This window comes from Anomaloglossus baeobatrachus, chromosome 5, assembly GCF_048569485.1.
Source record: "Anomaloglossus baeobatrachus isolate aAnoBae1 chromosome 5, aAnoBae1.hap1, whole genome shotgun sequence".
In the NCBI taxonomy this organism is placed as follows: Eukaryota; Metazoa; Chordata; class Amphibia; order Anura; family Aromobatidae; genus Anomaloglossus; species Anomaloglossus baeobatrachus.
The window spans coordinates 297638403-297664169 of record NC_134357.1 but is presented as its reverse complement, the minus strand read 5'-3'; the positions used below and the strand labels follow the sequence as shown (position 1 = coordinate 297664169).

At 44.2% G+C, this 25767-nt stretch overlaps 1 protein-coding gene across 1 annotated transcript in view; it reads right to left on the bottom strand.

The window, feature by feature from the left end:
• The window catches only part of LOC142311317 (proton channel OTOP2-like), a 124549-nt gene that overhangs the window by 92773 nt on the left and 6009 nt on the right, over window positions 1-25767 (bottom strand). The window contains exons 2-3 of the mRNA XM_075349628.1: window positions 5090-5226; window positions 4607-4665 (exon numbers count right to left, since the gene is read on the bottom strand). Coding sequence (XP_075205743.1) covers window positions 4607-4665; window positions 5090-5226 — 196 coding nt within the window. The remainder of the gene's footprint in view (window positions 1-4606; window positions 4666-5089; window positions 5227-25767) is intronic.

Below are 25767 nucleotides of genomic sequence, written 5' to 3'. Positions count from 1 at the left end.
TCCAGGGCCCGGTGTTGACTCCAGCAGAGTGGCATCAGTGAAGGCCCACGCAGCCTACCATACGGGAATGGGAAGTACCACAAGTCCAAGCAGAGAGGGCCTTCGCCTAACTAATGTGGCGGGGTTCTGTAGAAGAGAAGGAGGGCGCAGGGTAAAGGCCTCAATATTCACCTGGCCATGGAGATACCCCCCAACTGCTTCCAGGCAACCCGGATCGCCATTACCATCTGTAGCAGGCTCCCAGGACTTCACCGGGTGTTGCAAGTAAAGGAGAAGGTAAAAGAACTCCTTGTCTGTCCGTTCCTTTATACTGCCCTGTCGGCCCTGCACCTCATCCACAACACCATAGACTTCACCAAGAACCAAAGGCTGCCCCGGGGTACCCGCTCTACCTGTGGAGAGCCAGAAACATCTCAGCTGCCATAACATCAGCCCCGGAGGTCCCTTCCAGCAGCTGCGGCTCCATAGCTGCAAATTACCACAGGTGGCGTCACGAACATATTATAAACTTTATTACCATCTCCCCCATACCGCCATTTTAATTGACTCCACCAGGGTCACGGAATCGGGCCCCGCCACCGCTGACTACTCTGGACTAGTCCGGCCTGACACCGAGTCACCTAAGGCCCTGGGGCGGGCGAGTCAATTGCAATTACGCAGGTTATACATCAAGCAGGAAGGAAAGTAATGATACCATTTGCCTTCGATCTCAAGCATGTGGAGTCAAGTCACTTATAGGCTATGTCCGCACTTTGCGTCGTCCTAGTTGCAGTTCTAAATGCATATTTTGGCAGAAATTGCTTTTGCCAAAGTTGCTTTTGACCATCTAAACGCTATAAATACGTGTGCATATTTAACGCATTTTAGCCGTGTTTTTAGCGCTTTTTACATGCTTTTCCATTGCTTAAACTTAGATGCGTTTTGATTACAAAGACACTACTAAATAAAGTTTTCACATACAAACACTATGAAAAAAGGGGAAAAAAAAGAATACACATAATTTATGAAATCATAACGAAAAGAGCGATATTTAATATAATTATAGCGGTTTTATACTAAATATGTCTAAAATATCATTACATTTATAATTTTCATTATTTTAATTGTCGGACTATGTATGTGTGTAAAGGGACACATCATTCCATTATTTTGATGTCAGAAAAGCATGCGTTTATGTAGTCCAAAACGCATCGTTTCTGCAGCTAAAAAGCAGGTAAAACGCTGGAATTTTGATGTTGCTTGCTTTTTGCTAATTCTCATTGACTTCAATGTTAGCAAAACGCAGCCCAAATAGCAAACATGCTGCTTCTTTGAACGCAGAGTTTTTGCCCAAAATTATGCAAATTAAATGCAGCGTTTAAAACTGCAAAGTGCGGACAAGAAATCCCCATTTTCCATAGACTTTGCTGGAAAATCAAAACGCATGCATTTTGGCATGAAAATACTGCAGTTCAAAACGGACCTAAAAAGCAGCTGAAAAGCAGGTGGAAACGCAGAGTGTGGACACAGCCGTGTAAGGGTGCTTTACACGCTGCGACATCGCTAGTGATCTTGTTAGCGATGTGACACGCCAGATCGCAGATGCGATATGCCGAGATCGCACATGTGACTGGTGCTATAAAAACGCCCTATGTGCGGTCTCGGCAGATCGCATCTGCGATCTGGTGTGTCACATCGCTAACGAGATCGCTAGTGATGTCGCAGCGTGTAAAGCACCCTTTAGACTAATCAATTTTTTAGAACCTTTTGTTGTAAGAGCCTGTTATTCTATTTGTCAGTCTATTAAAGAAGCAGTTTTACTTTACACATAAATAACACCTAGGGCATTTCATGTTTTCTTTTTTTTTTCTTCAATGGCTCATATACAAATTTGTTGCTTTCCTGATATTCCCCAAACATATAACACACTCAAGAAGAGGCCCTACCAAGGGCTTAACATTGCTATACACATTAGAAGAAAGTAATCTGTATACAACAACTTTGCCAGGACCAACTAAATATACAACAGCAGATGTCAGGGGAATTAATATTTGGGCATGTGGGTGTCACGGCACGGACTAGGCGCGGCCCAGCGTAAGCCAAAACACACACCAACAGGTGTTGCACCATGACAAACAAGGGGTACATTGGGGACTCTTTAATAACGGTGAGCCCTAGGATTAGTGAGAGGGAAGATGGACACCTCCTCCACTTACCTGCCGCTGTACCCTGCACTTCTAGCCAGTCCTTATATAGGTTGCTCAACTATCGCCAAGCAGGAACCTGAAGCCCTGAAAAGACTCTACAATAGTCCCTGGGTAGGGAGTGGGCAGATAAAAGACACTAGCCCCATCACTGCACTGAAGCAACACATCAGGGAAGGAAGACAGACAGGGGGAACACAACAACAGACTGCTGAAGCCGCCACCGCAACTTCTACAGAGGGATTCAGCAGCTCCTTCCACCTCCAGGACCAGCACCCAAAAGGCAAAGAGAATAACTGGAATCTTCTGCTGGTAGCAGAGGGCATATAAAGGGACTATGAGTGGTCCCAAACCGGAAACACCTGAGCTGGTAATTAGCCTGCTTGCTGGCAAGGAATACTGCCATTAACCCAACAACTGCCAAACAAAAGGCAAACACGTTTAATATTGAGAGTCAAGAATAGAAATGACTCAAGTCCTGAATCTGTCACTAGTCTCATAAAGCAGAGAGACAGCTGTGACATTTGGATTTCAAAATTATTTTTTTGGTCTTTGGTAGCAGCTTATACCCCCTCCCTAGTACAAATAAATGCATGCTTTGGTGTAGTGGAGAGGATCGCAGAGAACTGCTGTTGCCCAAACAAGCATTCGTCTGACAGTCGTCCCTTCAGAAGAGATTTACAGAAGGGTATATTTAAATGTTTATTCCTATCTTAGTCATTTAGAACATATCCACACCTTGAGGAACCACATCCCACTCCAGAACTGGGCTCTGTGGATGTGTCATAAGATGGAAAATCATTTGCAGGACTCTGCTCCAATGGCCATATGGATAGTCCATTGTCCATACTACAATCGGGCGAACCTCCTCCTGTTTGCCAGAATTCAAGGTGCCCTTTCTGATTTGAAGGCCTCTCGTGGTGTCCTGGAAATTTTGGTGGATAGGAGGTGTGCAGCTCTCCGATCCACTCATGGCAGCTGGACCAGGACCCTGCAAATCTTTTTCATCAGTATATAAAAATCTATATATATAAGCTGAGGCATATTTAGTTATTAGATTGCTTTTGTATTGATACATAAACATGGTTTATGGTTGTACTGTACTGTCTGTAGAAAACCCTTTCAGGAATAACCATCATTTTAATTCTTCTTTCATAAAAAGTTAGCAAGGACAGATTTCGTTACATGTTACTCTATTAGTAGCAATTTTATGGACAGAAGTACTGGTGACCTGTATGTTAAAGGGAATTCATCACTAGGTTTTTACCATCTAATCTGATGTAGGGGTAGAGATCCTGATTCCAGCGATGTGTCACTTACTGAGCTGCTTAGGCGGGCTTTGCACACTACGACATCGCAGGTGCGATGTCGGTGGGGTCAAATTGAAAATGACGCACGTCCGGCATCGCATGCGACATCCTAGTGTGTAAAGGCTCGATGATACGATTAACGAGCGCAAAAGCGTCGTAATCGTATCATCGGTGCAGCGTCGGCGTAATCCATGATTACGCTGACGCAACAGTCCGATGTTGTTCCTCGCTCCTGCGGCAGCACACATCGCTGTGTGTGAAGCCGCAGGAGCGAGGAACATCTCCTACCGGCGTCACTGCGGCTTCCGTAGGATATGCGGAAGGAAGGAGATGGGCGGGATGTTTACATCCCACTCATCTCCGCCCCTCCGCTCCGATTGGCCGCATGGCGTGTGACGTCGCTATGACACCGCACGACCCACCCCCTTAACAAGGAGGCGGCCAGAGCGACGGTCGCAGGACAGGTGAGTCCATGTGAAGCTGCCGTAGCGACAGTGTTCGCTACGGCAGCTATCACAAGGAAATCGCTGCTGCGACGGGGGCGGGGACTATCACGCTTAGTATCGCAGCATCGGCCTGCGATGTCGCAGCGTGCAAAGTACCCCTTAGTATAGTTTGGATAAAATCTCTGTTTTAGCATCAGGAGATTATCACTTGAGGACTATTAAACCTGATGCCAAGTAGTTCTCCATATTCATGAGCTCTGTGTAACCCAACTCCATCACTGATTGGCATCTTTCTGTGTACACTTTACATGGGCAGGAAGCCGCCAATCAGTGGTGTGGGTGGAGTTATACGGCGCTCAACATTCAGAGAACTGTTAGATCTGCAGCAGGTAACACAGATTTTATCAAAATGACAGCAAGCAGCTCAGTAAGTGACGCATCACTGGAATCAGGGTCTCAGTCTCTACATTATGCTGTTCTTAGATGGGAAAGCAAAAACCTGGTGACAAATTCCCTTTAATTCCCTTTGTACAAGCAAACGTGTTGCTACAGTACATACACAGTACACAACATAGCACACTTCATTTTATCACATATGCGCTGTACCAAATCAAGCTAGGATTTTTTCATTTATTCATAATATACATAATGTAAGTAATGTGTTTACCTGGTAGCATTTATATATATTTGAACACAATGTTTGCAGGATTTCCAAAGAAAACATGTCTAAAAGATAAAAAGGCAAAATAAGTATACATATATGACACATCTTAAATTAAAAGCAAGGTTGAAATATATATTAACCGGGTTATCTATGAGCTTGATGGGGCTCTCGAGGACTAGATGGTGATGATGTAACAAAACTGATCAGCTGCGTAAAACACAATCAAGTGTTTGCTGCTCCCGCTGGGGCTATATGTACACAGTGTACAAAGACAAAATACAGCGCCACACACTGGTTGTTCTCAGGTACTGCAGTTTCCTATTAAAGTGAATGGGTAAAGATTGGTTTGTATCAGACTGAATTCCCTAGACATACTAATTTGGTGAACCCAGCCTTTAACGTTAGTGTGGCCTATGAAAACAGGGTCAATGCAGTGAACATCCATATTTTAACCAGAAAAATGAGAGCGAGTATGTGTAATCTCACCTGTACAATGACAAAGATGGCCTGAATTGCTGGCTGAATGATTTTCATAGGCGTCCCACAGCCTATGTGCTCAGCTGCATGTATAATTTTAACAGATGCCATAACAAGCGTTCCAACTCCAAATATAATGATTCCCGCTGCAAATATAATAGATCAGATTTTATTAACACTTTCCTAAATTTAGACAGCATAAAACTACATGAAACTGTGTCAAATTTGTCACAGTGGCACTCATGCATTAAACTTGGCACATTTTGGTAGACATTGTAAGATATTATTTTCTTCCTTAGTCTCCGTTCACACGTCCGTGATAAAAAGGCACATTTTTCACGGTCCGTGGTGTGGATGTGTATGTGGGTGCATTTTCCATGTGTATCTTCAGCATGTGTTGTCAGTGTGCTCGCCATGTGATAGCACACAGACAGCAGGAACCTCTATACTCACCTGTGTCCAGCGCTGCTGTCTCCGGCGCTGATGCTGCTTCCAGGTCCACTGTGCAGTGAATATTCATGAGCATAATGAGCAGGCCCGGAAGCAAGTGACAGCAGCTCCAAAAACAACAAGGCTGAAGACAGGTGAGTATAGAAAATAATTTTATTTCAAAGATGTGTTTTCCCCGGTACATGTCACACTGATATCACACAAATCACATCAGTGTGTGGTCTGTGTGACACCCGTGTTGCCAGAGAAAAGTGGACATGTCCCTGTATGGAGCATATGGACATGCATGTGCTCCACTCGGACACACGTCCATGAGAAAACAGGGATGTGGGTGCAGACCCATCGATTTTATTGGGTCTGCATATGTCTGTGTCTCTCATACATATGAAAATGGACGTCACACATACCAAAATCACGGACTTGTTAAGGGTGCCTAAGACGTAGTTTTGACCTCTGACTCAATCTGTCAGCAGGTTTTGCTATGTAATCTGAAGACAGGATGCTACAAGGGTTAAAAGATAGAATTCAGGGATACCTTTCTTGTCACAGTTTGATCTGGTGTTTATTTGCTATGTTTGTTTAACCAGCATTGCTCAGACTACAATGTCACACACACGGCAGACTGGCAGGACGCCTCCTCTAATTGACATGTCAATGTACAATCTCTATAGAGAGCCTGATGTGGGCAGGACAGCTTTCTCAGCTCTGCTACAAGACTAAATCTAAAAGATCTGATTGTGTCAGAACAGCTGCACCCAGTAATCTAAGTGATACATCACTGGATTCAGGATCATTTTGCCTGCAAGGGTTAACACAAGAAATTTGGGGTTGCCTGTCTTTTAACAGTCTAATCTGTTATTTTGCTATGTTTGTTTGAGCAACAAGACCTTTATCATTGCTCGGACTACAATGTCAAGCGCACAGCAGTCCAGCATGCACCCTCCTCTGATTGACATATCCCAGTCAATGTACAATCTTTATTGACAGCCTGATATCGGCGTGGACAGCTTTCTCAGCTCTCCTCCAAGACTAAATCTAAAAGCTCTGATTGCGTCACAACAGCTGCAGCCAGGAATCTAAGGGATACATCATTGGATTCAGGATCTCTTTGCCTTCATTATGCTGCTCTCAGATGAGCTGGCAAAAACTTGCTGACAGATTCCTTTTAAAACTCCGGCTGGTTTACTTTGTACCATTATTTTGCACCAAAATAATTGAAAACTACATTAATAATTTGGATGTATTCAATGACTCCCCTTAACATGCCTCCTTTTATAGACACATTTCATTATTCTCTATGGAGGCATAAAAAGTATCTAAAAAAAATAAATAAATTTGATATATAAGCATGTAAACTAGTTTTTTGGCATAATTTAGCCTGAATTCTGACACATGTTGTTTATTAAACCCCGCAAATATCTGGATTATGTAAATAATCTAAAATACAAGTTTTGGCAAATTCACATGTGCAATCCACATATACAGAATGATAATAGTTCTTGGAGGAAATCCAGCACCTTCCAATTTTATTGATGGCCATCCAGTAGCACCAATAGTACATTTAATCAATTCATAGAGGGAACATTGCTGATGTAGCATAGAGCAAAAATGACAAAAAAAGGGATAATGAGGGTGAGTCAAAAACTTGCCACTCTCTGGTAATATAAAAAGTTCTAACCCTAACCCTTTACCCTATCCCTTCCCCTAAACACTGTCTTACAAGAGCTTCCCATAGGTCACTGTTTTGCCAGTCCCTGCTGTGCAGGTTTGAAATTTTTGTCAATTAGCATAGTCTGTAATTTTATACATTTGATCCTATGGAGTCACACAAGTTAAAACAGGATAACCTTGTTAACCACTTTTCGCTAAAACCAGTTTATTGTTTCCTGATCAGGCCAAATTTTTCAAATCTGATGTATCTCTTTGTATGGTACTAACTCTGGAATGTGTTTACGTATCACAGTGATTCTAAGAATGTTTTCACATGACATACTGTACTTTATGTTCATGGTAAATTTAGGTAGATATGACTTCCATTTCTTTATGAAATTATGAGAAATTTGACATAAATGTGAAAAAAAAAATTATAATTTTCAATCTTCAAATTTTTATTTTGTTAAAATAGATAGTCATACCGCACTAAATAGTTAATAAATAAAATATACCATATGTCTATTTCACATCTGCATAATTTTTGAAAGGTCTTTTTTTCGCTAAGATGTTAAAAGGGTTAAAAGTAGTGAAGGGCAAACTCAGACTGGAAAATACCTTATTTTTCAGATTATAATACACACTTTTCATCCCAAAAATTTGCGAGGAAAATGAGGGGTGCGTCTTATAATACGAATGTAGCTAACTGGGAGGTGAAGAATGGGCGCTGTGCTGGGTGCGGGGGATGTTCTGGCTGTTTGGAGTAGGGTGATACTGCTGGCGGTGCGGTGAGTGTCCCAGATTCTCTGTCAGCATTGTGGGCTTCAAATAATGGCGCCTGGAGTCGGCATGTGCGCAGATGGAGCTCTCGGTTCAAGATCTCATCTGCGCACACGCTGCCTCTGGCCCATTGATCTAACAGAAGTTGACTTAAGGAAAATGGCGCTCAGAGATGGGGCGTGAAAAGATGAAATCACTGCTTGTCATTGAGCCGATAGTTCAATCTGCACACGTGCCAACTACAGGCGCCATTTCTTTGAAGCCCGCACTGCTAACAGAGCATCTGAGACACCTGCCACATCACCTGCAGCATCGCCCTACTCCAGCACCACCCCTGCCTCCTGTGACTCCGCTCCACCACCACTGCTGCCCCCCTCCCACCGGTAAGACATCCACTGGATTATAAAACAGACCCCATTTTTTTACCTTTCTTTTTCTCTAAATTTGGGGTGCGTCTTATGATCTGGTGCGTCTTATAAAACGAAAAGAAAAAAACCCATAGCCCAAGTTATGTTCCTTTAACTATAATCCGTTTCCTCTTCACCTCTCATTTATTAGCCTCTTCATAACCTTCTTGCCTGATGACTGATTATTAACTGATAGGACACAATTCATTATAATGAGAGCTTCGTGTGGAGATCTATATGTACACTAACTACTATGCACATTTATATATGCTGCACCTGATACAGACAGAAGTGGTTGAAGCCCAAGGTACTGTCTTCCAAGGCCATGGTGGACCACATAGTAGCTGATAAGTTCTGGAGGAACTTACCTCATCCCCTGCAATGTTTGGTAGGACAGGTGTCTCCCAATAATGTGCTCCAGATGGTGGACCTAATAGAGTGGTATGGGTCTAGCGAGGAGCTCCGGGGAGGGTAACAGGAAAGTCCTGTAAGTTCCCACCTCTCACCCATCAAGCAGAGCCATTGAGGGCCACTCATGACTTATCCATGGGGGAACGGACCCCCATAGTCTGCTGGCAATGCCAGGAACTAGGCCATGTCAGAGCCAACTTGTTGAGCCCATGGACACAAACTTGGGTACCATCAGTCCCTATATGCTAAAAGAGTCTGTGTGGCTGGACCCCCGAAGAAACCCGGTGATAGACATTTGTGTTGTGTTGAGGTAGAGGGCAGTTGTGGCCCTACTGGGGCCACTCGTTACCTTGGTGCAAGATTGCCTGGTGCGACCCAACAAGTTTACCAGCTGGAAATTTGGTGTATTGTGCATTCACAGAGACTTAAAAGACTATCCCACCACTCTGGTGATTAAAAACACACCCACCGGAAGATGATGTCATGAGGTGGGAGTGGTTATGAATCTGCACTACAAACTAATAGTTGGGAGGGACTTTCCCTTATTCTCTACCCTATGGCCAATGTTTATGCCACTCCGTGAACTTGAGTCAGCACCAGTAAGGGCCACGAAAGGTTCTACAAAAGGGGTGTAAGCACCTTGTGGCACTGAGGAGGATGTGTCGACTGTAGGGTTAATCTCTATTTCGGTGCAGGAAAGGGAGAAATCTTTCATGGAAATAATAGCCAAGGAAATAGAGGACTTGCCGTGATGACCCAAATTAGCAGACTTAAATGTCTCTGGCCACAGTTTCAGTATGGCACAACTCCAAGACCCTATGTTGCCTAGAGAAAGCCTCCACCGTAGTGAAAATAGCAGAAACTTTGTCTTCGAACCAAGTTTAGGAGGCCTGTGAGTTACTCAGAATACGGATATCTTTTCCGAACTCTCTGGATGTACCTCTGTAATCCAACATGACATTATCACTGAGCCCCAGGACAAAGTCCAATTAACTCCTTCACCACCAGACGATTTTCCATTCTTAGTTTTTGCTTTTTGCTCCCCTTCTTCTGAGAGCTGTAACTTTTTTTTATTTTTCCGTCAATCTTGCCATATGAGGGCTTCTTTTTTGCAGGACGAGTTGCACTTTTAAATGAAACCATGAGTTTTACCTACCAAAGGTTTAGGCAGTAGTGAATTCTCTACGACAAGCGGGGCAAACCGCCAACCCAAAGAAATGTACAGTATGTTACTAGTGGAAGAAGCTCGGTACCTAACGCATGTCATTGAGGTTAATTGGACATTTCAGGCAGTTTATCCCTAATTTTGCCACACTGTCAGCTCCATTGATGGACTGTCTAAAAAGGAGAAAGTCTGTAATAGTTCACTTGAATGACCAGGCTATGTAGGCTTTCGTGTAATTCACATCAGTGTTGTGTGGAACACCTGTTCTGATTACGCCCAACTTCAAAACAGAGTTTATCGTGCAGACATACGCATTTGTTGAGGTGAGTCTAGGTGCAGTCCTGTCTCAGGAGATTAGCAGGGATGAGTCAAGCCTAGGAGAGTAATGGTTGGGTCACCAGGTGGTTCTTGTCCCTGAAACTCTCTAGTTTAAGGCGAGGGGGTGAACAGGCTGCAGGGGAATGCAGATGTCCTGTCCCAAATCCACTGTTTGACATATATTTACCCCCTCAGTGTAAAACAAAGAGGTGGGTATGTAACACAGTGAAGGGTGTGATGCTGAAAGGAATGTACATTTCTCCCAAGAAGTGCCTTTCACACTGGTAGCAGCAGGGAATGTGTGTGTGTGTGTGTGTGTGTGTGTGTGTGTTACAGTGAAAAGAAGTGTACTTGTGTTTGTTGTCTGAACAAAAGACTACATTCTTGGAGTCAGCCTGCCCTATGGCTGACCTGCTCCACTCAGCTGTCATAAACCCAGGGACTGGTCTGGGAGTATCACATAGTGGCTAACTGTGACCCAAGTCTATCCACACATTCAGTAAATCTAGCGAATAACTAGGTCGCCCATTAGTTATGTCCCTCCCATAAAATGGTAAGCCCAGGCACTGTGGCACCGTGATACTGTTCACGCTTGCAACCACGAATGTATCTTTTTGTGGTGATTATTTTGGACACTACACATCTTAAGGAATTTACCTAAGGGTGTAGTTACTATTTTTTGACCCAAACATGCTTCACAAAAGATTATAAAACAGGGATGTGAAAATTAAACATTTTGGTTGGAATAAATTGAGGACACTATATTGCATTTGCAGAGTTTTTGAGGCGCTATAACAGCAGAACCCCCCCCCCACACACACACACGCACACACACACGCACACACAAGTGACCTCATATTGGAAACTGCACCCCTCTAGAAGTTCATCTAGAGGTGTTATGAATAATATTAACCAACAGGTGCTTCACACAGTCTTATAATATTGGGCCTTGAAAATTAAAAATGATATTTTTCCACTAAAATGTTGCTCTCGCCCCAAATTTTTAATTATCACAAAGATAACAGGAGAAGATAGAAAATCCAATTTGTTGCACGATTTGTCCTGAATACCCCGATACCCCAAATGGGATCAGAAACTGTTGTTTAGGCAGACATCAGGGCTTAGAAGTGAAGGAGTGCAATTTGCCTTTAGGAACAAAATTTTGGCAAGACTGCGGACATTATGTCATATTTGAAGAGTCCATTACATGCTAAAAGGAATTAACCTAGGGATATAGCTAGAAACTTGAACCCACAGACAATTCATAACATTTTATAACAGTTTGCAGTGAAAATAAAAAAATTACACTAAAAAAAAGTTTTAGCACCAAAATTCCATTTTGATAGAAAGTAATAGGTCAACAAATAACTGAGACTTTATAAAGCAATTTCTCCTGAGTTCATCCAAGCGTCTAGTCAACGCAAACTGAGTAGCGAACATTTGAGCATTTTAGTTCTCGACGATCACTACACAGCATCAAAAACGCGATAAAAACACGCATGAAAAAAATGCACTAAAACAACGTTACCTCATTTACATAATAGGAACAGAAATGGTTCAGAAATTCTCACCAAAAGCTCATCATGGAAACGTAACCTTAGGCCACGTGCACACGTTGAGTTTTTGGTGAGTTTATTACTTCAATATTTGTAACCCAAAACCATGAGTGGGTGATAAATACAGAAGTGGTGCCCATGTTTATATTACACTTCTCCTCTGATTGTTCCACTCCTGGTTTTGGCATACAAATATTAAGGTAAAAAATATCACCAATTATTCAACGTGTGCATGTGGTCTTAGCGTTGCACGAAACTGAGGTTGGAATTTTATTTTGAATATGCCTAAAAAGACGGAAAGAGGCCAGATGGAGTCTAAACATTTTCTGTCTGCCTCATTATAGTGAATGGTTCTATTGGGGGTTTTCTGTGACTCATGCTCTTCTGAGATTTAGACACAAAACCCAATGTAATTGTCAGCATAGAGCACAAGATAAAAGTAAACTGAGCCTAAGGGCGCAGTCACTTGGCCATACAACACGGACGACAATCGCATCAAAATGCTCAGACTGGCCTGCGGCTCTCCTGACCTGAGCATGAGAGCTGCATAGCTGCATGCTGTCACGCTTGGGTCAGGAGAGCCGTCTGACTGAGACTACTTGATGATGAGCTTTTGGTGAGTTTTTGATGTTGAAGAATTTTTACACCATTTCGGCACCTATAATGGAAATTAGGTTACTTAATTTTTTCATTGCATTTTTTTAAAATGATTTTGTATCGCATTTGTGATACTGTGGTTTTTTGTCTCTTTGATGTGTGTTATGCTTTAAATAAAGCTGCGTTGTTTTTTAAACCTCCTTTTATTTGGCTTTGACAAAACTTTATTGGCATTCTCAGGTGTGGATTTATGTGTTATTAATGGGTTTCTGCTGTGGAAAAGATCTAAAAACGGATGTGCGTTTTTTACCTGCACATTTTCTGCATTTACCGCAAGTCCATGGGAGAAATCTCCACAAAAAATTTAGCGGACCCACAAGAGCATATTCTGGATTTGAAACATGCACCGTAGGTGAGTGTAGACAGTGTGAAAGAGACGCCTAATGGAAGTGAATATTCAATAAATCCCAACCACTTTGCTGGAACTATAAGGCTATGTGTCCACGGTAGAATGTACCTGCGGATTTTTCTGCATGAAAATCCGCGACTTTCGCGGCAAATCCGCACCCGCGGATTTGCCGCGGATTTGCCGCGGATTTTGATGCGGATTTTTTTTTTTTTTCCCCATTCTATACCCAAAATCCGCAACAAATAATTGACATGCTGCAGATTTTTCCGCATCAAAATCAGCGGGAAATCCGCAGCGGAAAAATCCGCAGCATGGACACAGCATTTCCAAAATGCCATTGAAATGGCTTGGAAGTGCCGCTGCTGCAAATTTTCGGGAAATCCGCGGCAAATCCGCGGCAAAATCCGCGGTAAATCCGCAGCGTGGGCACATAGCCTTAGATGCTGCATTTTTGATGCAGTGAAAACTCACAGCGTCAAAAACTCACCAAAAACTCATTGTAGGAATGTAGCCTAAGGGGCACTTTGCACACTATGACATCGCAGGTGCGATGTCGGAGGGGTCATGTCGAAAGTGACGCACTTCTGGCGTCGCACTCGACATCGCAAAATCGTCGTAATCGTATCATCGGTATAGTGTCTGGGAATTCCATAATTACACGACTGCGACAGGTACGATGTTGTTCCTCGTTCCTGCGGCAGCCCACATCGCTGTGTGTGAAGTCGCAGGAGCGGGGAACATCTCCTCCTGCGTCCTGCAGCTCACGCCGGCTATGCGTAAGGACAGAGGTGGGCGGGATGTTTACGTCCCGCTCATCTCCGCCCCTCCGCTTCTATTGGCCGCCTGCCGTGTGACGTCGCTATGACGCCGCACGACCCACCCCCTTAATAAGGAGGCGGGTCACCGGACAGATCGACGTTGCAAGGCAGGTGAGTCCATGTGAAGCTGCTGTAGCGATAATGTTCGCTACGGCTGCTATCACAAGATATCGCTGCTGCGACGGGGGCGGGGACTATCGTGCTTGGCATCGCAAGCATCGGCTTGCGATGTCGTAGTGTGCAAAGTGCCCCTTAGGCTTCGCTACCACTTGCATATACAGTAAATCGAGAAAAAAAAATTGCATTGCACTTGAACCAATGTTTTCTAGTGAGGTAGTATTCATCTGTGAGTCTTTCCTCAAATGTAATCAGCCTGAGGAAAAAAAACAATTCAGCATGCTGTGTATGGCTGCGTATACCTGACGAGACTTGCCAATGCAAGTCAATGAGTGGGAGAAAAAAAATCGGACACCACACAGGCCACCTATATGCTGTCTAATTTTTATGCTCCCACATCTCAAATAAAAAGAAAAACTAATATAAAGATATAGGTAGATAGATGATAGAAAGATCATAGATATAGTAGATACAAGTGCATTTCAATAAATTAGAATATCATCAAAAAGTTAATTTATTTCAGTAATTCAAGACAAAAAGGGAAACGCATATATTATATAGAGTCATTACAGAGTGATCTATTTCAAGTGTTTATTTCTTTTAATGTTGTTGATTATGGATTACAACCAATGAAAACCGAAAAGTCATTATCTCATAGAATTTTACTATTTTTTTTAATAGAAATTAGAATTTTACCACAAAGCACCTCCAAAGGCTTCCTAAGCATTTAAAATGGTTTCTTAGTCTGGTTCAGTAGGCTACACAACCACGGGGAAGACTGCTGACTTTCACAGATGTCTAGAAGGCAGTCATTGACACACTCCACAAGGAGGGTAAGCCACAAAAGGTTGGTCTAGCTGGAACAGGGCCACCCACCTAGGGGGTCAGGCAGATTGGTGGGAGGGAGGAAGTTAGTTTAGAGTCAGCTATGAAAGTGAGAGGAGAACAGTGAGAGCCCTTAAAGAGTGAGGAGCTGGGAGTAGTAGCTCCCGGGGAGCAAGACCAAGGTTGGGTCGCAGACGGTGGTCCGGGACCACAGGAGTTGGGGAACGGTAGCAGTGACATTGGAAAAGGGTGCGACGGACATAGTCTAGGAGGACTGTTGGCACCAGAAAACCCAAAACAACTGACCTGTACCGAGCATGACGGGGTACAGGACCCTAGGTCAGGAACCGATTCAGCATCCTGATAATTAACCTGGGAGGGAGAGTATCTTCATGAACTTCCCTAAACCTCATAGAGAATCTATGGGGTATTGTCAAAAGGAAGATAAGAGACACCAGACCCAACAATGCAGACGAGCTGAAGACTGCTATCAAAGCAACCTGGGTTTCCATAACACCTCAGCAGTGCCACAGGCTGATCGCCTCCATGCCACGCCGCATTTATGCAGTAATTCATGGAAAAAGATCCCCGACCAAGTATTGAGTGCACTTACTGTATAGACTTTTCAGTTGGTCTTATATATAATATTCTAATTTTCTGAGATAATAACTATTGGGTTTTCATTGGCTGTAAGCCATAATCATTAACATTAACAGAAATAAATACTTGAAATAGATCACTCTGTTTGTAATGAGCCTATAAAATATGTGTTTAATAAGCATCAAAGGTAAAGCAGACAGCTGTGAGCTGATATTATCAGACTAGGAAGGGCCATGCTTATTGGACGCTTCCCAGCCTAAAAATATAAGCTGGCAGCCGCCCCAGAAGTGGCACATCAGATTAGATTCTGGCACTTCGCCTTGGCTCTTTTTGATTCTCCTGGTGCATTGGCAATCGGTGTGATGGTAGTTGGGGTTGTGAATTGTCCCAACAAAACAGCTGGTATTAGTAATGGAGTGTCTATCTATCTAGCTACAGTTAGGTCCAGAAATATTTGGACAGTGACACAAGTTTTGTTATTTTAGCTGTTTACAAAAACATGTTCAGAAATACAATTATATATATAATATGGGCTGAAAGTGCACACTCCCAGCTTCAATATGAGAGTTTTCACATCCAAATCGGAGAAAGGGTTTAGGAATCATAGCTCTGTAATGCATAGCCTCCTCTTTTTCAAGGGACCAAAAGTAATTGGACAAGGGACTCTAAGGGCTGCAATTAACTCTGAAGGCGTCTCCCTCGTTAACCTGTAATCAATGAAGTAGTTAAAAGGTCTGGGGTTGATTACAGGTGTGTGGTTTTGCATTTGGAAGCTGTTGCTGTGACCAGACAACATGCGGTCTAAGGAACTCTCAATTGAGGTGAAGCAGAACATCCTGAGGCTGAAAAAAAAGAAAAAATCCATCAGAGAGATAGCAGACATGCTTGGAGTAGCAAAATCAACAGTCGGGTACATTCTGAGAAAAAAGGAATTGACTGGTGAGCTTGGGAACTCAAAAAGGCCTGGGCGTCCACGGATGACAACAGTGGTGGATGATCGCCGCATACTTTCTTTGGTGAAGAAGAACCCGTTCACAACATCAACTGAAGTCCAGAACACTCTCAGTGAAGTAGGTGTATCTGTCTCTAAGTCAACAGTAAAGAGAAGACTCCATGAAAGTAAATACAAAGGGTTCACATCTAGATGCAAACCATTCATCAATTCCAAAAATAGACAGGCCAGAGTTAAATTTGCTGAAAAACACCTCATGAAGCCAGCTCAGTTCTGGAAAAGTATTCTATGGACAGATGAGACCAAGATCAACCTGTACCAGAATGATGGGAAGAAAAAAGTTTGGAGAAGAAAGGGAACGGCACATGATCCAAGGCACACCACATCCTCTGTAAAACATGGTGGAGGCAACGTGATGGCATGGGCATGCATGGCTTTCAATGGCACTGGGTCACTTGTGTTTATTGATGACATAACAGCAGACAAGAGTAGCCGGATGAATTCTGAAGTGTACCGGGATATACTTTCAGCCCAGATTCAGCCAAATGCTGCAAAGTTGATCGGACGGCGCTTCATAGTACAGATGGACAATGACCCCAAGCATACAGCCAAAGCTACCCAGGAGTTCATGAGTGCAAACAAGTGGAATATTCTTCAATGGCCAAGTCAATCACCAGATCTTAACCCAATTGAGCATGCATTTCACTTGCTCAAATCCAGACTTAAGACGGAAAGACCCACAAACAAGCAAGACCTGAAGGCTGCGGCTGTAAACGCCTGGCAAAGCATTAAGAAGGAGGAAACCCAGCGTTTGGTGATGTCCATGGGTTCCAGACTTAAGGCAGTGATTGCCTCCAAAGGATTCGCAACAAAATATTGAAAATAAAAATATTTTGTTTGGGTTTGGTTTATTTGTCCAATTACTTTTGACCTCTTAAAATGTGGAGTCTTTGTAAAGAAATGTGTACAATTCCTACAATTTCTATCAGATATTTTTCTTCAAACCTTCAAATTAAACGTTACAATCTGCACTTGAATTCTGTTGTAGAGGTTTCATTTCAAATCCAATGTGGTGGCATGCAGAGCCCAACTCGCGAAAATTGTGTCACTTTCCAAATATTTCTGGACCTAACTGTATCTATCTATATCTATCAGATTCCTTTAGTGGACACACATACATATACTCAGCTTTATATATTAGATACGTACCGTATTTTTAGTTTCGTATGACGCACCGGATTAAAAGACGCACCCAAAATTTAGAGAGAAAAAAAGCTAAAAAAAAAAATATGGGGTCCGTTTTATCACTTTATAATCCGGTGGTGTCATACCAGGGCGCAGCAGCTGTCTGCTGCACGAGAGTCGCTGCCCGCCACACAGACCTCACTGCTCGCCAGAACAGAGCCACTGCCCGCAGCACAGACCTCATTGCCCGCCGCACAAGAATCACTGCCCGCTGCACAGACCTCACTGCCCGCCGCACAACAGGGCACTGCATTCGCTAAGCCTCCTGTGACCCCTCTCCACCACCCCCCGGTAAGCTACATTTGCATTTTAAGACGCACCCCTCATTTTCCTCCCAAATTTTGGGAGGAAAAGTGCGTTTTATAATCCGAAAAATACGGTATGTGGTCAATACAAGGAACTGGCACCTGACTTCTTCCATCTAAGGACCTTGTAAAGGACAAGGTGGCATTCATTACATTTGGAGGAAAGGTGATTCCAGCAGCTAAATAGAAAAGGTTTCTTTATAGTAAAAGTAGTCAGTAAGAATGCCCTACCACAAGAACTACTAGAACTACTAATGGCAGATACTATAACAGTTATAAATGGACAATGATTTTCTTGGAAAAAAAGCATTGTGTGTTCTAAATAATTTAGTGACTAAGAATGTACAACTGGGCGAGAAAGCCAGAACTTGATAGAACTGTATCTTTTTTTCAACCTACTGTGTGTAACTATCTCTAAAGACCTGGGTATCTTAGCTCCTGTACTCGTCCGTTATTCGGAAGAGCATACGGAGCTGCACTCAGAGGCAGGCATGTCTGCGTGTCTGGAGCCAATCTTAGCCTGACACATGTCTGTAATGTATGTTCATGAAGACACAATATGAGAATATATTTTAAATTAAATATTATTTGAAAAGTTGCTACATGGAAATCATTTAATCCAAGCTAAATCTTGACTTTTTGACCCATATTAGGCCGTGCCAATTATTACACAGCTTTTCTAGTAATATCGCCTGGCAGTATGGAAAGTATCTGGATTTGTATGATGAAAGTTTAGAAACATGGCTCTTGGCTATAAATGCTATGATTACCATATTCAAGTCTAGACCAGTATCATCTGTAAATTTGAAAAAGCCTCAACAATCTTTCTGTTACGTAATCGTGTCATGTTATTTAGTTCTGTGAATTCACTGAAAGAATGGTATGTACAATATTGCTGATTGTATAAGGCTACATTCCCATGATAAGTATTTGTTGAGTTTTTGACGTTAATGATTTTTTCAGCATTTTTACACCTAGTATGTAAATTAGGTTACTTGCGTTTTTATATTGTGTTTTTTCGTGTGTTTTTTTGCCTGCGTTTATTCTTGGATGTTTTCAATAAAATTTCCTTTTAGTTTTACAAGCATTTTTACTCTGTTTATGCTGCAGAAATGCAATAAAACGCATTCGAGCATAGAATTTTTTATTTGCAGATTTTTCTCATCTCATTCAAGCTTTTGGGTTAAGTCCATAAATTAAACAAATATTGACCTCAAGAAAAGTGGACATACTGCAAATATAAAATCGCACCGCAGATCATTTTCCCGCAGCGTAAAAAAAAAAGCAGAGCAGGTATGAGATTTCTATAAATCCCATTCAACTGCTACAGGGCCGGACTGGGACTCACATTTAGCCCTGGCATTTGGGGGTACACAGGCCCACTTGTCGCGTGGTGAATGTGTGATATCTTTGTGCACTTGTAGATTGTGTAACACGACCATATAACATGTAGTCACAGCTGTAACCAACTTACAGTCCTATTTATTGCTTTATTTGCTGCTATTTTCCCTACAGAGCTCATAGATAATGAAGAGGATACTGCCCTCCATAGTGCAGTGGCTTCTTCATATTGCTGAAGGGCAGGGATACAAAATCTGATTTTTTTCCACCAATTTCTGAGACCCATAACTTTGCTTTTTTGGAAAGGGGGAATGGAAGGAAGCTGTAGTTTTCACTGGTGATTATTTTGGGTGCATACCACTTAGGGAAGGTGCAATGACATTTTTTGGGGGCAGATCCCACCATGGAAACCACTATGAAAAATACTGGAATGACCATATGCATCTACTCGCTGTGTTCAGGATTTTCAGCATCTTTTAACCAGTTCAGGTTTCTAAAACCACCAAGTGATTAAAAGCAGTGACTGCTCCATTCTTCTGGTGTTTGCCACTCGGAAGACGCTCTGTACTTTACTATGCAGGTTAATAGGAAGGCTCGGAAGATGCCTGGACATCTTTTTTATTGCGTTTTACCATTGCTTTTTCTTATAAGAGCAGTAAGAAATGTGACAAAAACAATGAGAAAACACTGAAAAAAAAAAAGATGGTCAAAAAAAAATGCCCTGAAAGTGGTTTCCCGGTTTTGGAAACCCATTCCCTGGATTGATTGATTGTTTGAAAACAAACTGCTTTATTGTCGCTCCCAGGCCTGCTATTGTCTGCAACGCTGATATCACGTAACAATGACGGCGCTGCAACCAATCAATTATAGACAGCAGACATAACAGCAGTTTATAATTTTTATAACAAAAAGGAAGCATCAGACATCAAGAGGATGTGAGCAGTTAGTATCATGTTAGGGGCACTTACATGAATACATCACTAGAACCACCATGAGTACATTAATGCATCCCTGGAATAAAGTTTGTAAGGATTTAATGAGGATTTGGTGTGATTATGCTCAGTTTCTGCTCAAAAAATCAATATGAAGATACGCTAATTTACACTGTTTTTGGATAAGAATCTCGTCAAATTCTCCTCATAATCTCAAAACAAAGTTTTGAAGATTTTTTTTTTTTACCTTTTAACTTGAAGCCATGAAGCTTGTTTTGGATTGTTAAATGTGTACAAGATCAGATCCACTGTCATTACATAAGTGCAGCACCAGAACCACCATCTGTACATAAATGCAGCACCAGAATCAGCCTCAGTACATGAATGCAGCTCAAGAACCACCATCAGTACATAAATGCAGCGCAAGAACCATCAGCACATGAATGCAGCATCAGAACCAAGCTCAGAACATGAATGCACAGCCAGAACCACCTTCAGCACATGAATACAAAGCTAGAACCAAGGTCAGCACATAAATGCAACACCGCAACCACCATTAGCACATGAATGCAAAGCCAGAACCAAGGTCAGCACATGAATACAACGCCAGAACCACCGTCAGCACATAAATGTAGCACCAGGACCACCGTCAGCACATGAATGCAGAGCCAGAATTACCATCAGAACATGAATAAATAACCAACCTTAGCCCCATGTACAATTGTATTGTACAAACCAACTCCCAGGTTGTCCTGAAAAATGGTAAGGAGATGCTGTGAGTTGGTAGTTGTTATCAGGCATCATCAGACAGCGGAGCATAGAGGAACCACAGTACTGATGAGATTCAGGCAGTATCAAAATGATTTACATGCAGGTACCTTATAGGTGATGTAATCTCAAATCAGAGTTGTTCCCGTACCTTGTGTCTCCATGAAGTAAAGACGCCATTATGAGATGTCGCGCACAGTGCTCATGTGTCCAGATTTCCCTCTTCTCCACCTTCTTCAACACTTCCCAACATGGCGCTCTTAAAAATAAAAGTATCATTATACTGCCCCATAAATGTCTCCTATTCTGCACTCCTGAAAACATAATTGCAGTGCTTCCTTCACAAAATATCCCCTCCACAAACTGAACCTCTCCATCATATTCCCCCACAGGCTGCCCCTCTCCATCATATTCCCCCCACGCTGCCCATCTCCATCATATTTCCCCCCAGGCTGCCCCTCTCCATCATATTCCCCCACAGGCTGCCCCTCTTCATTATATTACCCCCAGGCTGCCCCTCTCCATTATATTCACCCCAGGCTGTCCCTCTCCATCATATTCCCCCACAGGCTGCCCCTCTCCATTATATTACCCCCAGGCTGTCCCTCTCCATCATATTCCCCCCAGGATGCCCCTCTCCATCATATTCTCCCACAGGCTGCCCCTCTCCATCATATTCCCCCCACGCTGCCCCTCTCCATTATATTACCCCCAGGCTGTCCCTCTCCATCATATTCCCCCCAGGCTGCCCCTCTTCATCATATTCCCCCCCGCCAGGCTGCCTCTCTCCATCATATTCCCCCCACGCTGCCTCTATCCATCATATTCCCCCACAGGCTGCCCCTCTTCATTATATTACCCCCAGGCTGCCCCTCTCCATTATATTCACCCCAGGCTGTCCCTCTCCATCATATTCCCCCACAGGCTGCCCCTCTCCATTATATTACCCCCAGGCTGTCCCTCTCCATCATATTCCCCCCAGGATGCCCCTCTCCATCATATTCCCCCCACGCTGCCCCTCTCCATTATATTACCCCCAGGCTGTCCCTCTCCATCATATTCCCCCCAGGCTGCCCCTCTTCATCATATTCCCCCCCGCCCTGCTGCCTCTCTCCATCATATTCCCCCCACGCTGCCTCTATCCATCATATTCCCCCCCAGACTGCCCCTCTCCATCATAGGCTATGTTCACATTTCCGTTGTTTTGCATCAGTCACTTGTGTTGCTTGATGCTTGTGACTGATGCGTTGTACAACGGGTGACAAGAAATGGAATTCATTGTCATGAGAAAGCGGATTCCGTTGTAAAACGAGAGAGAGAACGATCAGCTGATCGCTCTCATTAGCCGGCCGCTGGAGATCAGCTGATCGTTCTCAAAAGCCGGCGACCGGCTTTTGAGAGCGATCAGCTGATCTCCTGGTGGCTGGCTATTGTGAACGATCAGCTGATCGCTTTCATAAGCCGGCTGCTGGGAGATCAGCTGATCGCTAGTGATGAGCGAGTACTAAAAAGCTCGGGTGCTCGAAGCTCGGGCCGAGCCTCCCAAGATACTCGTGTACTCGGCCCGAGCAACGAGCCCAATGTTATCCTATGGGAGACCCGAGTATTTTTGTGAAATGACCTCCCGGCAGCATGGAGAAACCCTAAAAATGTCACAAAAGTCTCAGAAGAGTGCTCAAATGACATGGCAACAGCATGGGGAAGACCCCTTGAAGCATTTATCACTCAAAAGTCACAGCTGTGAACAATTTTGTCCGCGTTTTACGCCATTTTTACGGACTCACCAGAAAACCTTCCAAAATGACCCCAAAATGATTTTTCATGGCGGAAATGTTAAGGGCACATACCCAATAGTGAGATAGATCTGGTGTATGTTACTTTTTGAGATCAATACATGAAAGATTTTACGTGAAAACATTGTGTGGCACTCCGATGTCCCTGAGAAGAGACGTACATGAAGGCCTCTTGAGTCTAATGTGCCCATTTTGAGGAAGTGAGTCTTTGTAGTATTTTCCTTTGCCAGGGCAGTCCTAAATTGTGAGGTTCACCAATGCCCCTGCATACAGACGTGCATGAGGGCCTCAAAACATTAAGTGTCCATTGTCAGGAAGTGGGTGTATTATAGTATAGCCCTTAGGCAGGGCAGCCAAAAATTGGGAGGCTCCACATTGTCCCTGGGTAGAGACGTGCATGATGGCCTCAAAACATTAAGTGTCCATTTTAAGGAAGTGGGTGTATTTCAGTATAGCCCTTAGGCAGGGCAGCCAAAAATTGGGAGGCTCCACATTGTCCCTGGGTAGAGACGTGCATGAGGGCCTCAAAACATTAAGTGTCCATTGTCAGGAAGTGGGTGTATTATAGTATAGCCCTTAGGCAGGGCAGCCAAAAATTGGGAGGCTCCACATTGTCCCTGGGTAGAGACGTGCATGATGGCCTTTAAACCTGAAGTGCCCATTGTAAGGAAGTGGGTCTATTTCAGTATAGCCCTTTGCCAGGGCAGCCAAAAATTGGGAGGCTCCACATTGTCCCTGGGTAGAGACGTGCATGAGGGCCTCAAAACATTAAGTGTCCATTTTAAGGAAGTGGGTGTATTTCAGTATAGCCCTTAGGCAGGGCAGCCAAAAATTGGGAGGCTACACGTTGTCCCTGGGTAGAGACGTGCATGAGGGCCTCAAAACATTGTTCCCATTGCAAAGGAGCGGGTCTCCTGTCGTTGTAATGTCCATTCTGCAAAGAATGGGCGAAAAAATTTACCACTGGGGGTATACCTGAAACAAAGACCTAACTATTGTAACGGTCATCATGATGGCGCATGAGGAGAAGGAGGAGCAGTCCAGCGATTATCCAAAGTCGAGAAGTGTACCCATGGGTGAGTGGAGGTACATGGCAAACTTTAAATTCCGCTCTCATTTGCTGGTGGTGTGGTGAAGTCTGGCCCAATCCAACCCTTGTTCATCTTTATCAGAGTCAGCCTGTCAGCATTTTCAGTTGACAGGCGGGTGCGTTTATCTGTAATGATTCCACCTGCGGCACTAAAAACACGCTCTGACAAAACGCTAGCAGCAGGGCAGGCCAGGACTTCCAAGGCGTAGAGAGCCAATTCATGCCACGTGTCCAGCTTGGATACCCAATAATTGTAAGGCACAGAGGAATGTCGGAGTACAGTTGTTCGATCTGCAAGGTACTCCTTCAGCATCTGGGCAAACTTAGGATTTCTTGTGGCACTACCCCGCACCTCAGGGGCTGTGGTACGTGAGGGGCTGAGAAAACTGTCCCACATCTTAAAGACTGTTCCCCTACCTCTGGCGGATTGGACTTGTGCCTCTCTCGGCTGTACGCCTCGGTTGTCCACTGATTCCTGACCTATGCCGCTAGCGTTTTGTGAGGGGAATGCTTTGCCTACTTCCGTGAGTATGGCCTTCCGAAACTGCTGCATTTTGGTTGACCTCTCATCCACGGGAATAAGAGACAAAAAGTTCTCCTTGTAGCGTGGGTCTAACAGTGTTACCAACCAGTAATGATTGTCGGCCAAGATGTTCTTAACGCGAGGGTCACGAGACAGGCAGCTTACCATAAAGTCAGCCATGTGCGCCAGACTCTTAACAGCCAGGACTTCAGTAGCCTGACCAACAAGATGACTGAACATGCTGTCCTCCTCCTCCTCCTCCTCCTCCTCCTCCTCATCTACCCTGTCCTCTGGCCAGCCACGCTGAATCGAGGATATGACTGGTGTGCATGTCATATCCTCAATTTGGCCGGAGAGTTGCTCCATGTCTTCATCCTCCTCCTCGTCATAGTCCTCCACTGCACGTTGTGATGAGACGAGGCTGGGCTGTGTGTTATCACCCACACCCACTACTGTTTCTTGCTGCAACTCATCGCGCTCCGCCTGCAATGCATCATGTTTGTTTTTCAAAAGGGACCGTTTTAGAAGGCAGAGTAGCGGTATGGTGACGCTAATAATGGCGTCATCACCACTCACCATCTTGGTGGAGTCCTCAAAGTTTTGGAGGATGGTACATAGGTCTGACATCCATCTCCACTCCTCAGGTGTTATGTGTGGAGTTTGACCCATTTCCCGACGGCTTAGGTGATGCAGGTACTCAACAACTGCCCTCTTCTGCTCACATATCCTGACCAACATGTGCAGAGTTGAATTCCAACGCGTGGGGACATCACACACCAGTCTGTGAGCCGGAAGATGCAAACGGCGCTGAAAGCCGGCAAGGCCGGCTGAAGCAGTAGGTGACTTTCGAAAATGTGCAGACAGGCGGCGAACTTTTACCAGCAGATCAGACAGCTCTGGGTATGACTTTATAAACCGCTGAACCACGAGGTTGAGCACATGGGCCACGCATGGAACATGTGTCAGCTGGCCTCGCCTCAAAGCCGCCACCAGGTTCCGGCCATTGTCACAAACGACCTTTCCTGGCTTTAGGTTCAGAGGTGTGAGCCAGTGATCTGCCTGCTGTTTCAGAGCTGTCCACAGCTCTTCTGCATTGTGGGGTTTGTCACCTATGCAGATTAGCTTCAGCACAGCCTGTTGCCGCTTCGCCGAGGCAGTGCTGCAGTGCTTCCAGCTTGTGACTGGTGTGGAGGGCACAGTGGATGAGGATGCGCAGGAGGAGGAGGAGGCTGAAGAGCATGACATTCCGGAGCTGTAGAGTGTGGGTGAAACACTGACTGAGGTAGGGCCTGCAAACCTTGGTGTGGGAAGGACGTGTTCCGTCCCTCGCTCAGACTGGGTCCCAGCTTCCACAATATTAACCCAGTGTGCCGTCAACGAGATGTAGCGGCCTTGCCCACAAGCACTTGTCCACGTGTCTGTGGTTAGGTGGACTTTGGGTGAAACAGCGTTGTTCAGGGCACGTGTGATGTTTTGTGACACGTGGTTATGCAACGCGGGGACGGCACACCGGGAGAAATAGTGGCGGCTGGGGACCGAGTAACGTGGGACAGCTGCCGCCATCAGGTCACGGAATGCTTCTGTCTCCACCAGCCTAAAAGGCAACATTTCCAGCGCAAGCAGTCGCGAAATGTT